Source organism: Lithobates pipiens, unplaced genomic scaffold, assembly GCF_037356315.1.
Source record: "Lithobates pipiens isolate NorthernLeopardFrog02 unplaced genomic scaffold, aLitPip1_a1.2 Scaffold_13, whole genome shotgun sequence".
NCBI lineage: Eukaryota > Metazoa > Chordata > Amphibia > Anura > Ranidae > Lithobates > Lithobates pipiens.
Window position 1 is genome coordinate 470,486,572 of NW_027507718.1, and position 14,202 is coordinate 470,500,773.

General features: G+C 41.0%; 1 protein-coding gene across 1 annotated transcript in view; it reads left to right on the forward strand.

Annotated features, from left to right (window-relative positions):
• SLC75A1 (solute carrier family 75 member 1) overlaps positions 1-8,554 on the forward strand; it is a 106,024-nt gene extending 97,470 nt beyond the window's left edge. Inside the window, exon 13 of the mRNA XM_077477880.1 lies at positions 585-8,554. Within this exon, the coding sequence (XP_077334006.1) occupies positions 585-691 (107 nt within the window). The 3' untranslated portion in view covers positions 692-8,554. The remainder of the gene's footprint in view (positions 1-584) is intronic.
• The last annotated feature ends 5,648 nt before the right edge of the window (positions 8,555-14,202 follow it).

The following is a 14,202-nucleotide window of genomic DNA, read 5'->3' on the forward strand; positions in this document are numbered from 1 at the left end:
TGCTTTTTAAAATATTTCTGGTCTGGGTTTTTTGGCCGTTTTTCATGCATTTTGTGACCCATATAAGTCAACTGTAAGGCTAGGTCCACACCTGTGCATTTTTAGTTTTGCAGAAAGCTCTACAACGAGTGCGTTTTCTTGAAAGGGTCAGGAACTGTTTTGTGTACAACAGGTTGCGTTTTTGGTTCTATAGACAGCAAAAGAAAAGCTTAAAAAAACACAGTGCTTGCATTTGTTTATGGATTTCCAGCAAAAACTGTGCATTTTTGCTGGTTTCTTCCACATGACCAGATGCCTCGCCAAAAACTCAAACCGTATCAAAAAACACGAGTTATAAAAACCCATCAACTTCAGTCTGCATAGGTGTACATCTAGCCTTACACATGTGAAAACATGTGTGATGCCCCTAGAGACCAGCCCAAAATTGTTTTTTAGCCACTGTGAAAACACATTAAAAATGTGTTTAAAAAAAAAAATGTATTGAATAATGTTAATTCATTTCAATGTAAATGTGTAAAAACTTTGCTTTAACAAGTGTGCCTTGTCTAGTATGTATCTCCTGAGAGCTTTTATCTTCCTTGCAGTGTACTGGGTGGCTGGTGCTGAGTTCTGCTTCACAGTCTGTTCACTGTCCTTCGTGTTCCCGCTGCTGTTTTTGAAGAAGGTGACATCACAAGGAAAGGAGGAGTGACATCACACAAAAGGAGGAGCAGTTATAGGACCCAGTGAGGGCAACCAATAGCTTCACAACTATGTAACTTGGAAATACCTTCTTTTTTTTCTTTCTTTTCATACTTTAATGCCAAGTTCAGTCTGATGATGTCACAGTTCAGTCTGGACTATTTTACTACTTTTTGCATTCTGCTTAAATTATTCTAGTTGGGTATTTCGCCTGTATCAGGCCATCAGTCTGAATAGACACTGCCCAGCACATTGTCTGATATATTTAGGCCTCGGAGCAGAAAAATTCTAGATGCGCTTAAACATGTGTAAAATGCATGTGAACTCTAGACACATTTAGGTGTGTCTTGTGTTTGGGAAATAATGCATTTCTATGCCCAGAATAAATGTAATATTCTGGCCTATGGAATCCATTAATGCTCAAACGCTTGGAATATCTAAATGCAATTGCAATACATGGCTTTTACTGTGTTTTTTAAGCGTTTTTTCTTCTGCAAGGAGAAAAAGTGTTAAGAGGGGCTAAACAGACACCCTGTGTACATGAGGCCTGAATAACTAACAAACTGGCCTTCTTTATTTTATTGTAGGAATGTTTCAAAGGAACCCTTTCCTGAGACACTCCTAGAGACGGTTATTTCTCAATATGGCAGGTGCCTGGCTGTCATACTGATTCTCTTGCTCTAGTACTGAACCAGAAAAACATATTTTTACTCTGAAGTTTCTAGTCCATGTAGTTGTTCCACGTCAGGGATTCAGAATGGCCAATGTAACAGCTAGGCAATGGACATTGGTAAATTGAATTCAGCAAAGGCAGCTAACATACTACTTTTAGGAAAGGACCAGAGTCAAAAAGGTTCAAGAAACCATCTTCTCTCTTTCCAGCTATATAGGTTGGAATAAGACACAAGTCTATCTAGTTCAACCAATTAAAAAAAAAAAATCAAACAATCGTATACCCACAGTTGATCCAGAAGAAGGAAAAAAACCCAGCAAAGCATGATCCAATTTGTTACAGCAGGGGAAAACAAAAAAATCCTTCCTGATCCCCCCGAGAGGCAATCAGATTAACTTTACCTATAAATGTTAATATAACTGAATACTAGGTACACCATGGAAAGAATCCAGGCCTTTGCTTTAAAAAAAAAAAAAAAATCTACTGAGATGGCCAGAACCACCTCTGTAGGGAGTCTATTCACATTTTCACAGCTCTTAGACCCCATACACACTATTAGATTTTCTGCAGATTTTTGTCTTCAGATTTACCACAACCATATAATATGAGGTCAAACCTTAAGCGTTTCAATTGATATGCAATCAGGCAGGCCCTTGCACTACATGGTTTTGGTAAATCTGAAGACAAAAATCTGCAGAACATCTAATAGTGTGTATAAGAAACCTTTCCATATTTGAAGATTACATCTCTTTTCCTCCAGATGTAAAGAACACCCCCTTGTCCCCCTATGATGAACTTAAAGTAGATAACGCAATGCCAAGATCACTATATGGACCCCTTATGTATTCATACATGTTGATCATATCCCCCCTCAATCACCTCTTATCAAGAGTGAATAAATTCAGTTTCTCTAATCTTTCCTCATGGTTGATCTCCCCCATGTCTCTTATCTTATTTGGTTGCCCTCCTCTGCACTTTCTCCAGTCCCCCGATATCCTTTTTGAGAACTGGTGCCCAAAACTGATCTGCATATTCCAGATGAGGTCTTACTAATGATTAGTACAGGGACAGCTGTTGCTGTCAGTGACTGATCTCAGTATGATAGAGAAGATGGGCAGTGGCCAGAGAAATCTCCTTGGGCTAGACTTTTATATGGAGATTAAAGCCAGCGAAAGATGAATCAAATCTCGACTGGGCTCTGCTGAACCGGCCAATATGCGATCCACATATGGGCAGGCTGGTTGTCCATCGATCAACTTCAGTACACCCAGTCCAGTGGAATTTTGGCGTGTGATTACTGCTAGCTTCTTTAGCTGCCAGCAGAAATCATTGTGTTCTGCAAGCAGGGAAGGCTCCTGCTTCCCACTGGCAGGATGCAATACCGCAGCGTGAGGGATTCAGGTCCGCTTATATCCAACCCTCAAAAGAGGAGTGTGGGCTGTGTCCGCTCTGCATAAACAGAGCAGACACGGACAATCTATCCGCCTGCTCCGAGGGGCTCAGTGGCCAAATTCCTGGCAGTGTCCATGTCTTGTGAAAGAGGCTTTATAGTCATCTTGCACTGTAAGTCGCTGAGTTTCGATGGTCATGATGGCATTTCTTTCATTAAACAGCACTCTGATTAGGCAAAGGGTGTGAATGTCACATTGATGCCATACAGATCAACAACTCAGCTTCCTCTCAGTCTTCCAAGTTTGGGAGGCAGTTCAGATGTCCAAGTTTAACTAAAGGCAAATCTTTTTTTTTTTTTTGATAGAGAGGGTGAATCTCAGGGGACACAGACAGCAATACAAACTGACAAGCATTTTAATCCCTCTCCACCCTTTGTCCTGATTACCATTATAACTGAAAATAAAGGTAAAAGAAAACCAAAAATTTGGGTTGTCCCCAGAAAAGTAATAGAGGAGAAATCACCCAATGCGGAGACTAGTTCTGGTGACCTGGGGGGGGGGGGGGGGGGCAAGGAAATCCCATTAATTTGCAGGGATTTCCTCTCACTTCCTGATTGGCTATGGGGCAGGAATTGAAGGCAAATTTCCCCAATGGGGCACAGATGGCAAATCTGACAGTGGTTATAACCCTCCCCCGCTCTATCCAAAATGAAAAATAAAGTTTTGCCTATATTTCTACTTTAATATAACACTGAACTCATTGGTCAGAGCAACTACTGCTTATTTAGTTTGGTCAGACTGTTTGCTGTTAGAATTCTTTAGTACAATACTTTATCACAATCCAAAAGCATTACTTAATATGAAGATTAGATAGTAATTCCACAATACAAATCTTTCACACTAAACTAACGCAGGGCTTAGAGAGGTGAAAAAGGTGGTGCGGCAGCATGGGTTAAGCTGGCCATACATGATACAATTTTCTTATGATTTACCTTCAACTATGTAGTGCAAGGGCCTGCCGGATTGCTTACAATTGAAAGTGTTTATATTTCTCAAAACCATATAATATGAGATCAAACCTAAAGGAAAGTTGTATAATATATGGCCAGCTTAAGGTTAGTATTGCATGCAGGGGAGGTGAACTATAAACGTGGAAGTTCAGGCAAAACCTAACCAACTTAAAACCTGCTTTCTGCCACATTCTAAACCAAATATATCTAACTCTGTAAAGCAAAAATCGCTATACTTACCTATTCTGTATCCGATCTGGTCTGGTCCCGGCAATCAGCTGTCAGCGGTGGCTTCCGTGTGTAGGAGTGTGCAGGAGAGGCAGCTGACAACGGAAGCCCCATAGTAGGTCTATTGGTGACGTCACTTCCCAGGCTTTTCACAGCCGTTATCGGTCCTCTCCAGCACACCGATGGAAACCGGATCGGCTGCAGAATCGGTAAGTACAGCAATTTATTTTTTTCTTCAGTGTTAGATTATATTTAGAATGTGGCTAAGAGCAGGCTTAGAGTTTTTGTTTTTGCCTGGACTTACACGTTTCGAAAAAAAATGGCTCTGTGTCCTGAATGTGCTAAGTGACAGGTTCACTTTATATTGGGTTTGAACCTGTGCAAGTGCTGGATCACATCTGACAAACTGTCTACTCACTGTGGCTGGCCTAATATAGTCCCCCTTTTTTTTTTTAACTAATTAGCCTAAATGTGTTGTGTTTTTTTTTTTGTTTTGTTTTTTTAACTTGCTAAGCATAAGCTCATAAGCGAACAAATAATTGACCTGGTTTTCCCAATTACAGTATTCTTTACCATGTAGTGGGGAAACATGACCAATTGGTCACATTGCACCGTCTTTCCATTTTGTAGTAGAAATGTATGTAAACTCTGCAAAATGGATGAAATGCTGATCTTTACCAAAGATGGGATAAATCTTATTTATCAAATTGTTGGAATGAAGAACTGGTCTTTTTGCATGGAGGGTCTAATTCCCTCTGCATCAGAAGAATAAAAGGGAGAATCTAGTTTTATTATTTCACATCAGCCAGTTAGTCTTCCTTCGAACACTCAGATAAATAAAACCTTTTTCTTTTGTTTATTGTCCGCAGTCCACAGTGATTGCCCACTGTTTGGATGTAGGTACTGAGTGCAATCCTAACTGATAGGGTGAGATGAATAACCTTTAGGAACCCAAGTTACTTTGTTTGAGGTGCTTTATAAAATCAAAATACACTGTTAAAGATCAAGATCAATGAAGGCATGTTAAATTCACTATCAGATTTTTTCTTTTTGGGTCTGTGCCCCCACGGGGGAGATTCTCTCTTTCTATTGGGCCTGGTGACCATTGTCTCCACTCACTCATGTAAATTTTTTTTTTTTCCTATAAAGTAGGAAATGCATTAACCACTTCAGCCCTGCGTCGCTTTAACTGACAATTGCGCAGTCTTGCAAAGATGTATCCAAACAAAATGGACGTCAATTTTTTCCCCACAAATAGAGCTTTCTTTTAGTGGTATTTGATCATCTCTGTGGTTTTTAGTTTTTGCGCTATAAACAAAAAAAACAATATTTATTTAGTACATTTTGCTATAAGAATTATCTTGGCTTATTTTTTTTTAAAAAAAAGCTATTTTTTTCTCAGTTTAGGCCAATATGTATTCTTCTATATATTTGTGGTAATAAAAAAATCGCAATAAGCGTATATTGATTGGTTTGTGCAAAAGTTATATCGTCTACAAAATAGGCGAAAGATTTATGGCATTTATATATATATATATATATATATATATATATATATATATATATATATATATATATATATATATATATATTTTTTTACTAGTAATGGTAGTGGTCAGCGTTTTTTATCGGGACTGCGACACGGCGGACAGATTGGACACTTTTGACACATTTTTGGGACCATTGACAATTGTACAGTGATCAGTGCTATAAAAATGCATTGATTACTGTGTGTATGCCACTGACAGGGAAGGGGTTAACACTAGGGGGTGATCAAAGGGTTAAGTGTGATCCCTCAGTGTGTGTTATAACTGTAGGGGGATGGGAGTGACTGGAGGAAATGACAGATCGTTGTTTCTAGCTAATAGGAACTCACAATCTGTCTCTCCTCACAGAACAGGGATTTGTGTGTTTATACACACACACACACACACACACACACACACACACACACGTCCCTGTTCTGACTCCCTGTGCATCGGTACCCCCACAGTGCAGTGGGCATGCCTGCTATTCTGACGTACAGCTATGATGGTTCGCACCGACCTGCTGCAGCATGATGATGGTGGCTGGTTGGCAAGCGGTTAAAAAAGAATAACCAGGAATTTTATAACTTTTTGGGCCAGCTTGGTCTTCAAACTTGCTTGCCTTTATCCAGCACTTGGGAGATCGTTCCTCCCACAGACACCAATAATGGAGCATCATTCCTCCCATGGGCACCAATGATGGGGCACCATTCCTACCTTGAATACCAACAATAGGGCACTATTTCTGACTGATGTGAATGTATATGTAAAGCGCTGCATAAATTGATGGTGCTATACAAGTACCTGAAATTAAAAAATATTCCTAACACTAAAACCAATGATGGGGCACTGTTTGCTCTTAACAATGCCATGGCCTTTTCAAATCCTAATGGCCACAGTCTGGCCCCTGTAAAGCCTCACAGACAGTAAACTGGCCCTTTGTTCAGAAAGTTTGGAGACCCCTGCTATATACAGTAAGTGATGTTTTCCTCCAGCTGGTTCTCTAAATATTGAGTGCCACTTGGACCTGAACCCCCACAGATGGCAAATTTGGAATAGCGGCTGGGTCCATGCAGCTGCTGCATCCCAGTTGACATGAATGGGACTGCTTATACGCAGATGCACAGAAAACACCTATGCGGGTAAAACACAGCCCCCACAAGGATGTACATTTAAAGACGTCCATCTGAACGAGGTCTAAATCAGTTAAGGCATCTCCCTTACATGTGAGTGTACTGGCCTATGAATGACATAAGATAACTCCTTGAAGAAAAAAAGCATGATTTCCAGTTCAATGATTGTACTTCTTAGAAAGCATTTTTGACAATTTTTCCTTGAATATTTTTTTTTTTTGAACACTTGTTTTGCTAACTTATCATTCTTACAATACACAGAGAAAACTGTTCCCGTTTATGGTATAATCTTTGCCATTGACTTATGTGAGTAGCGTTATCTTAGTAGATAAGGGTTTTATATTTGTTCTGATCACACTCCATGTAGATATTGGATCACAGCCACTTTCAAATTCTCCAAAACAGGCTGCATGTAGGAAATACCTTGGCTATTAGAGAGATATTCTTTATTTATGTTTCCATAAACTGCACCAGTAAAACATGTTATCATGGAGCAGCTAAGTCCTGAATGTGTAGCAATCAGTAGTCTATTTTCCACCATTGTCAAAGTACAGAACGGCATGCAAGGAATAATAGGATAGTGGCCAGTCATCTGCTGGGGAACTATAAGTCCCAGTGGCTAGTCAGTAGTGTGTTTCTCAGGCAAGCAATTGCCCAAAGGGTTACAATAGGTTGCTATTCATTATTGCTAAATGTAAATGTGCATTGCACTGCATTTTGCTCTTGGGGGAAAAAAATAAAATAAATAGATCCTGCTTTATTTTTCAATGTGTTAAACTTCCCATCTAAACAAATGGGCTGCCTAATACGACATGCCTTATGAATGACACGGATTATCAGGAATGCAGGGGGCATTGTTGCACCATGGAGAGATTGAGGACGCTTTTTTCAGTTTGGATGGGGGTGTCCATGAGACAAAAAAAAATAATAATCTGGCACGGAAGATGGGCTTTAAGTTAATGTTAAGCATTAGCTAAAGTTAGCAGTTATAATACTGAAATTCTATTTGGCATCTGTTAAGGGTTAACATTAAGGTATAAGGACCAATCAGGTATGTTGCAAGTGCACATGTGCTGAGCAGACTGCAAAAGAAGGAGCTCATGAGTCTGCTGCTGTTTCTTCATCCTTTGGGCTGTAGAATAGTTCCTATATATGTTTCTACTGTGCATTTAGCATAAATGTAGGGGTTTTTCAAGTATGGGTGCACATTAGTCCAATGGATGGTTAGGACTCAGGTTGTGTGTAGTCATTTTTAGACTTAAATTCAGGACTTATAGAACCCGAGGCCGGGCACCCCTGCATGGGACTTTGAGTCAGTGCTGAAAACATACCGTTTTTGGTAACACTAAAGTTGAAGACTCCCTATACTGTCAAGCTGGCCATAGATGAATAGAAATTCTACCGAAAGTTCTAAAAAAAACAAATGACATTTGAATGTTCCTAACATTTGATTTAGGAATGAATGGACTTTACAGAACAAAAAACGCACACACTGAGAAATTAGTTCGAGAAAAATGTTCACTCCTGCTCCTTTGAATTTTCTCATCACTGTGGTTGAAAACAACCGTCCATTTGACCCCACTAATGATTACAAAATAAATAAATTTCTTAGAACATTCTTTTCCTAAGAAATTTTGTTCGAAGTTCTACCCATCTATGGGCAGCTTAATTTTGAACAAATTGCCTGCCCTCAGCAAAAGACTGAAGGCAGCTTAGCTTTGCACTGTGTTCATTGGTGGCTCTGCGATGGGATAGTATTCTTTTTATATTTCTGTAATAATGCTATGAAAACTGGCAAACTTTTATGTACGTTACAATGATTATGTTACATATTTTTACATTTTCTATTTTGCGCCATAGCAAAAAGAGGCGATTATGCATTTGTTTTAAATAAAGGAATATTATTTCTGTAGGTTTTGTGTTATCTTTGTTTGAAGGGTAATAAAACTTCATGTTTTAAAAGCAGCTCTGCTATGGGTGAAGAAGATTTAAGAAGAGGGTAAAAAAAAAAAGCACTCTAAAGGTACATTATGAAAAAGCTGCCAGAGCAGCTCAAACTGTCTGGTTTCCAGGGCAACAGGAAAATAGGCATGCTCCTTTCCTTCCCTATCCCACCAAAAAAAAAAGAAAAAAAAAGGAGTTATGAAGAGACTAAGGCCGGATCCACACATATGTAGGTTGCAGTTTGCATATTGCAGGTGCCTTTTGTGTTTTTCAATACACATTTTTAATCCATTGATGTCTATGGAACCAAAAACAAGTCCCTGGCCCTTTCCATAAAGTGCGCAGATGTGAACTAACCTTGGGAAGCCATGTTAAATGGACCGTAGTGTGTTTCTGCAAAACTGAAAACATGCTAAAAAATGCATAGGTGTGAACCTGTAATTATTGTGATGAAAAAATAAAACAGATGTAGCACCTTAGGGGCCAATGATCTGCATGTAAGCAGGGCAAAAAAAAGAAGAGCCCACAATTTTCTCTGAAATGATGTGAAGTGGACTTAAGTAATTGGCACCTACTATTGTTTTGATTCCTTTTTTCTTATTAAATTTGGAACAGATGTTTTTGCTTTAACAGGATATTTTAAAATTCTAAAACAAATGAAAAATGGCGCGGACAAAAATGATGGGACCCTTAACTTACCCACTTGCTTACTGGGCACTGGGTAAGACGGCATGAGAAAAAACAAGCAGGATTATTGGCTTCTGTTTACATCACGTGATCAGCTGTCATTGCTGACAGCTGATCATGTGGTAAAGGACTCGGTGATCACAGAGCGCTTGCGCAGCACGAGCACGTCCATGTACACCCACCCATCAATATAAGCCTGCGTTGTTGCCGTATTTCGGCTAAAGCACGCTTCAAGTGGTTAATCTTTTGGGCCGTATGCTTTGCTACAGCATTCCCTTGATAGCTATGAGATTTTATTGTGCCCTACTGATTCAAGGCAACCCATACAAAACAGTCCCAAAACCTAACCAAGCCCCCTCCATGTTTCCTAGTGGGCACAGTGTTCTCTTTGTTGAAAGCTACATTTGTTTCATTTGTTAACTTATAGAATGTATGGGCTTCTTTGTGACAGGAAAACTCAATGAACTACCATGGCGCTCTCCGCACCATGGTAGTAAATTAAAAACTACAAGCCAACAGCTGCAAAGGCCGCTGAACCTTGCAGTTTTCCATTCACAGGACACTGAGAATGAGTGATGTACCTGGGTGGGCGGAACCAAGTACAACCACATTTTGTAGCCCCATCCAGTTGGCTACATTCCAGCGGAATTTACAGTTGCAAATATTATTTGGAAGTTTAGTCACAGGAACATCAAGCTGCTTGGAGAAGGTCTTCTAGCCTTTATTTTTGACATACTGGTCTAAAATTTCTTTCCAATCTTCTTCAGGTTCTCTGGTCCATGTTCGGTGTGGTGCACACAATGAAACCAATTATGAAAAGTAGTTACTCTGTTTGGATAGGTTGACTTCTGCATCACACGATTGGATTATAGTGATATCTCAAACTCCTCTGTAATTAGTGTCACGCATGTTTTCAATTATTTGTAATCTTTACTAGATGTACTAACACATCTGTCCAGACCACTTTAGAGTATCTTTGCAGAATGACCAATAACACACTTTTCACACTTTCTTTGCTTTACACTATGACATAACATTAAAAAAGCAATGACCTGCATGCTTTTATGGTATCACTTTTCAGGGGCATGTGGTATTGTTTCAATGAGCTGTAAGGGTTGAAATAAGTTTGTCCACTGGTTGTTCATTTTCTCTTTCCTGCTATACTATATTGCCAAAAGTATTGGAACACCTGCCTTTACACACACGAATGTTAATTGCATCCCAGTTTTAGTTTGTAGGGTTCAATATTGAGTTGGCACACTCTTTGCAGCTATAACTCTTCTGGGAAGGCTGTCCATAAGGTTTAGGAGTGTGTCTATGGGAAGGTTTGACCATTCCTTGCATTTGTGAGGTCAGGCACTAATGTTAGAGCGGATACTGTGAACCAGGCCTTCTCGTCCAATTCATCCCGAAGGTGTTCTGTCAGGATTCTGTGGATCTTGACTGGCCTGCACAAAGACATAGATGTGGGTACTGAAGAGAAGGGTTTGCAAAAAAAAAAAAAAAGTAGCTAATATTTTAAATCCCTTTATATATGGCAGCACCAAAACAGTAAGCATACTTGAATGTAAATAATGTCAAAAATAATGAACTTATGACATATGCAGACATACAAAAAAATAAATAATCTTGCCTCTGTTGTGGTATTGTCTGACTTCGCCCACTTTTAAGAAGGGTTTGATGTTGGAGGGATAGCCTGAGAGCACTGAGCTCCATGATGATGCTGGTGAGTTTGGTCCCTTCATGTTCTCTGAACTGTCAAGGATTAGGTGACTCCTCCCCAACTTGCAATACTTTTCTCACAATTGACAAGTTCTTAAAACTGATGAAAGGAAAGATTTTCTCACTGTTAAGGGATCTAGTGAGCAACCAGGACTGCAACCTTCTTGCCTGGGTCGATCAAGGGAAAGAGTATGCTTATTTTTTTTTTTCATGCTGATAGAATGTTTAGTTGGAGAATTCTTGCATGGAATTGAGGGAAAGACACTGCCTCAAATGAGGCCACTCTCATCAACAGAGATCCAAAATAAATCCTACAGCAAGAGCTCTGGGTCTGATAATAAGTGCCTGAACTTTACTTGGGACTGATCCAGGATACATCCCAGGAATTCTAGGCACAGAAAAAGCTGGAGAACAGATTTTTTTTTTTTTTTTTTTTTTAATATGCTGATCATCAAAAAGCCAAAAGCCTGAAGTAGCTGAATTGTATTTTAAACATTTGCTGAGAGAGTTATGCCCTGTACACACATTTGGACATTCCAACAACAAAATCCATTTAATTTTTTTTCCCAAAGGAGTTTGGCCCAAACTTGTCTTGCATACATACACACGGTACAAAGTTGTCGGAAAATCCGATCGTTCAGAATACGGTGGCGTAAACCACTTATGACAGGACTATAAAGAGGTCAGTAGCCAATAGCTTTTGTCTCGTAATTTATTCTGAGCATGCATGGCACTTTGTCCGTCGGAATTGTCTACACACAATAGAGCCTTTTAAGAGCATCTAATTTTATGTCATCAGAATCTTTAAAAAAAAGGAACATCTTCAATAGGTACAGTGAGATGTTTGTTTAGGATAGAGACAGCTGGGTCAGTACCAGGAATGGCCCACTTTTTTTGTGAACGCTGGGCACAGAAACCTACAAAAACTTCCAAATACAGCCCCCCCCTTTGTTCTTTTTACACTGGATAGTGTTCAAAGAACAAAGGTGAGTCAATCTGTACTATGCCAAGACTTGTGGACAGAAGCAATGGCCTTTTGAATGTTAGAAAGCATGTTGCATGAAGCATCCTCTTCAATATAGGGAGTCATTTTCTGCAGCCTCCTCCAGCACTGCCTAAACATCCTTTCCTGGTGCCTCCAAGGAAGACATAATTAAGGCCTTTGATGAAATCTGCTGATAATCTAAGCTCCTCTGAGAAGCAGCCATTGACACCATTAGGTGGTCAGGCAGATCTATGCTGCACTCAGTAATGGTGAAGAGAGCCTTGTGGCTGAAACCCTGGCCAGCTGATCTGGCTTCCAAACAGAACTAGTGCTTTCCCATCAAATGGGATCTTGCACCATTCAGAGACAAGTTAGATAAAGCTATCTCCAGGGCGACAGAGGGGAAAATCCGGCATGCTCCCCCAGGACAGAAGGATGTAAAGATCCAGAGGAGGTCCTTCTAGGTTTCGCCAGTGGAACCCAAGGGATTTCAGACAATCAAGGCACTTTAGAGATAACAGAAGGCCTTGGAAGGGCACTCAGGCATCCTTTCTGAACAGGAAGAATAAAGCCCTTACGGCTCCGCAGCAGCAGTCTTTTTGATGCCAGATTAGCCCAGACACTCCTGCTTGGCGCCAGACTAAGGTCTTTTGTTCCAGTCTGGGCTGCCCATTGCCAGGACCCCTGGCTTCTGTCAACAATCCAGTGGGGGCACTTTTGAAAGATATGAGAGGTGGAGGATGAGAAAAATTCCAAAAGAACAGAGATTCCATCCTCTCTGTTGAAGGCTCAAGCTCTAATAAATTTCATAACATCTCTCCAGCTTCAGGGGGCGGCTGTGCCAGTTCCCTTGTCAGAGCGCTTCCCAGGTTTCTACTCCAGGAGGCCTGTGATAGATCTGAAGAGGCCAACAGATTGGATCATCTCAGTTGATCTACAGGATGCATACCTACACGTTCAAATTTTTCCTGCATTTCAAAAGTACCTAAGATTTGCAGTGGTACAGACCCACCTACAGTTTCAAGCCCTGCCTTTCTGTCTGTGCACCTCTCCCAGGGTATTCACCAAGACATTGATATCCACTCTGGCCCCCATGCGGGAGAAGGGCTTGAGGATATACCACTATTTAGAGGACATACTAACTGATCTGGACTGCTTGCTAGCAGGAGGATATCACTGGGAGTTCATTCTACAGTCCCTAAGACAGTGATGTCGAACCTTGGCACCCCAGATGTTTTGGAACTACATTTCCCATGATGCTCAGCTACACTGCAGAGTGCATGGGCATCATGGGAAATGTAGTTCCAAAACATCTGGGGTGCCAAGGTTCGCCATCACTGCCCTAAGAGATCTAGGGTGGCTTATAAACTCAGACAAGGGACAACTAGCAACAACTCAGCAGATGATCTATCTGGGTGCAATGTTCGACACTTAGGAGGAGACAGTGTCGTTGCCTCCTCCGAAGGCAAAGATCATCATCCGGAGAATGTTCAAGATCAGTCGGAGCCTGTTTCTGAAGGCCTCGCAATGCCTGAGCCTCATTGGCACAATGTCTGCCTGCATACCCGATTCCTTGGGACCATTGGCACTTGAGATATTTCCAGACGGGTTTCTTAGCACAGTGGAAGAAACAGCGGCTCTCTCAGACGATCCTGCTGATGGGAGTAATGAGCAGGAGTCTTCACTGGTGGACAGTTCCAGAGAACCTCTCCAAGCCTTGTCACCTGGGCTCCTTCTCCTGGATCACAATTATGTCCAACGCAAGCGGACAAGGATGGGGAGCCCATTGCGGGGAAACCAGGACACAGGGAAGATCATAATGGATACCACTCCCTGGGTGGAACAACATATTGGAGATGAGGGCAGCATTCCTGGCAGGGACTTCATTTGCATCTCAAATCAGAGGCCAGAGAATACTCCTACACCTGGACAACAGGGCAGCTGTCATATATCTGCAGAAGCAGGGAGGCACTCTCAGCAGATCACTCCTCAGAGAGGCAGAGCCGATCATGCTCTAAGCAGAGAAGAACCTCCTGGACCTCAGAGCAATGTATCTTCCAGACAAGTAAAACACAGAAGCAGACTCGCTGTCGAGGAACTTCCAGGCAACATTGAGTGGGCCCTCATGGCTTCCATCAGATCGCCAGCCTGTCGGATACCCCTCAGGTAGATCTGTTTTCCACTCCGGAGAATGTGAAACTGGCCAGATTCTTCTCTCGCCT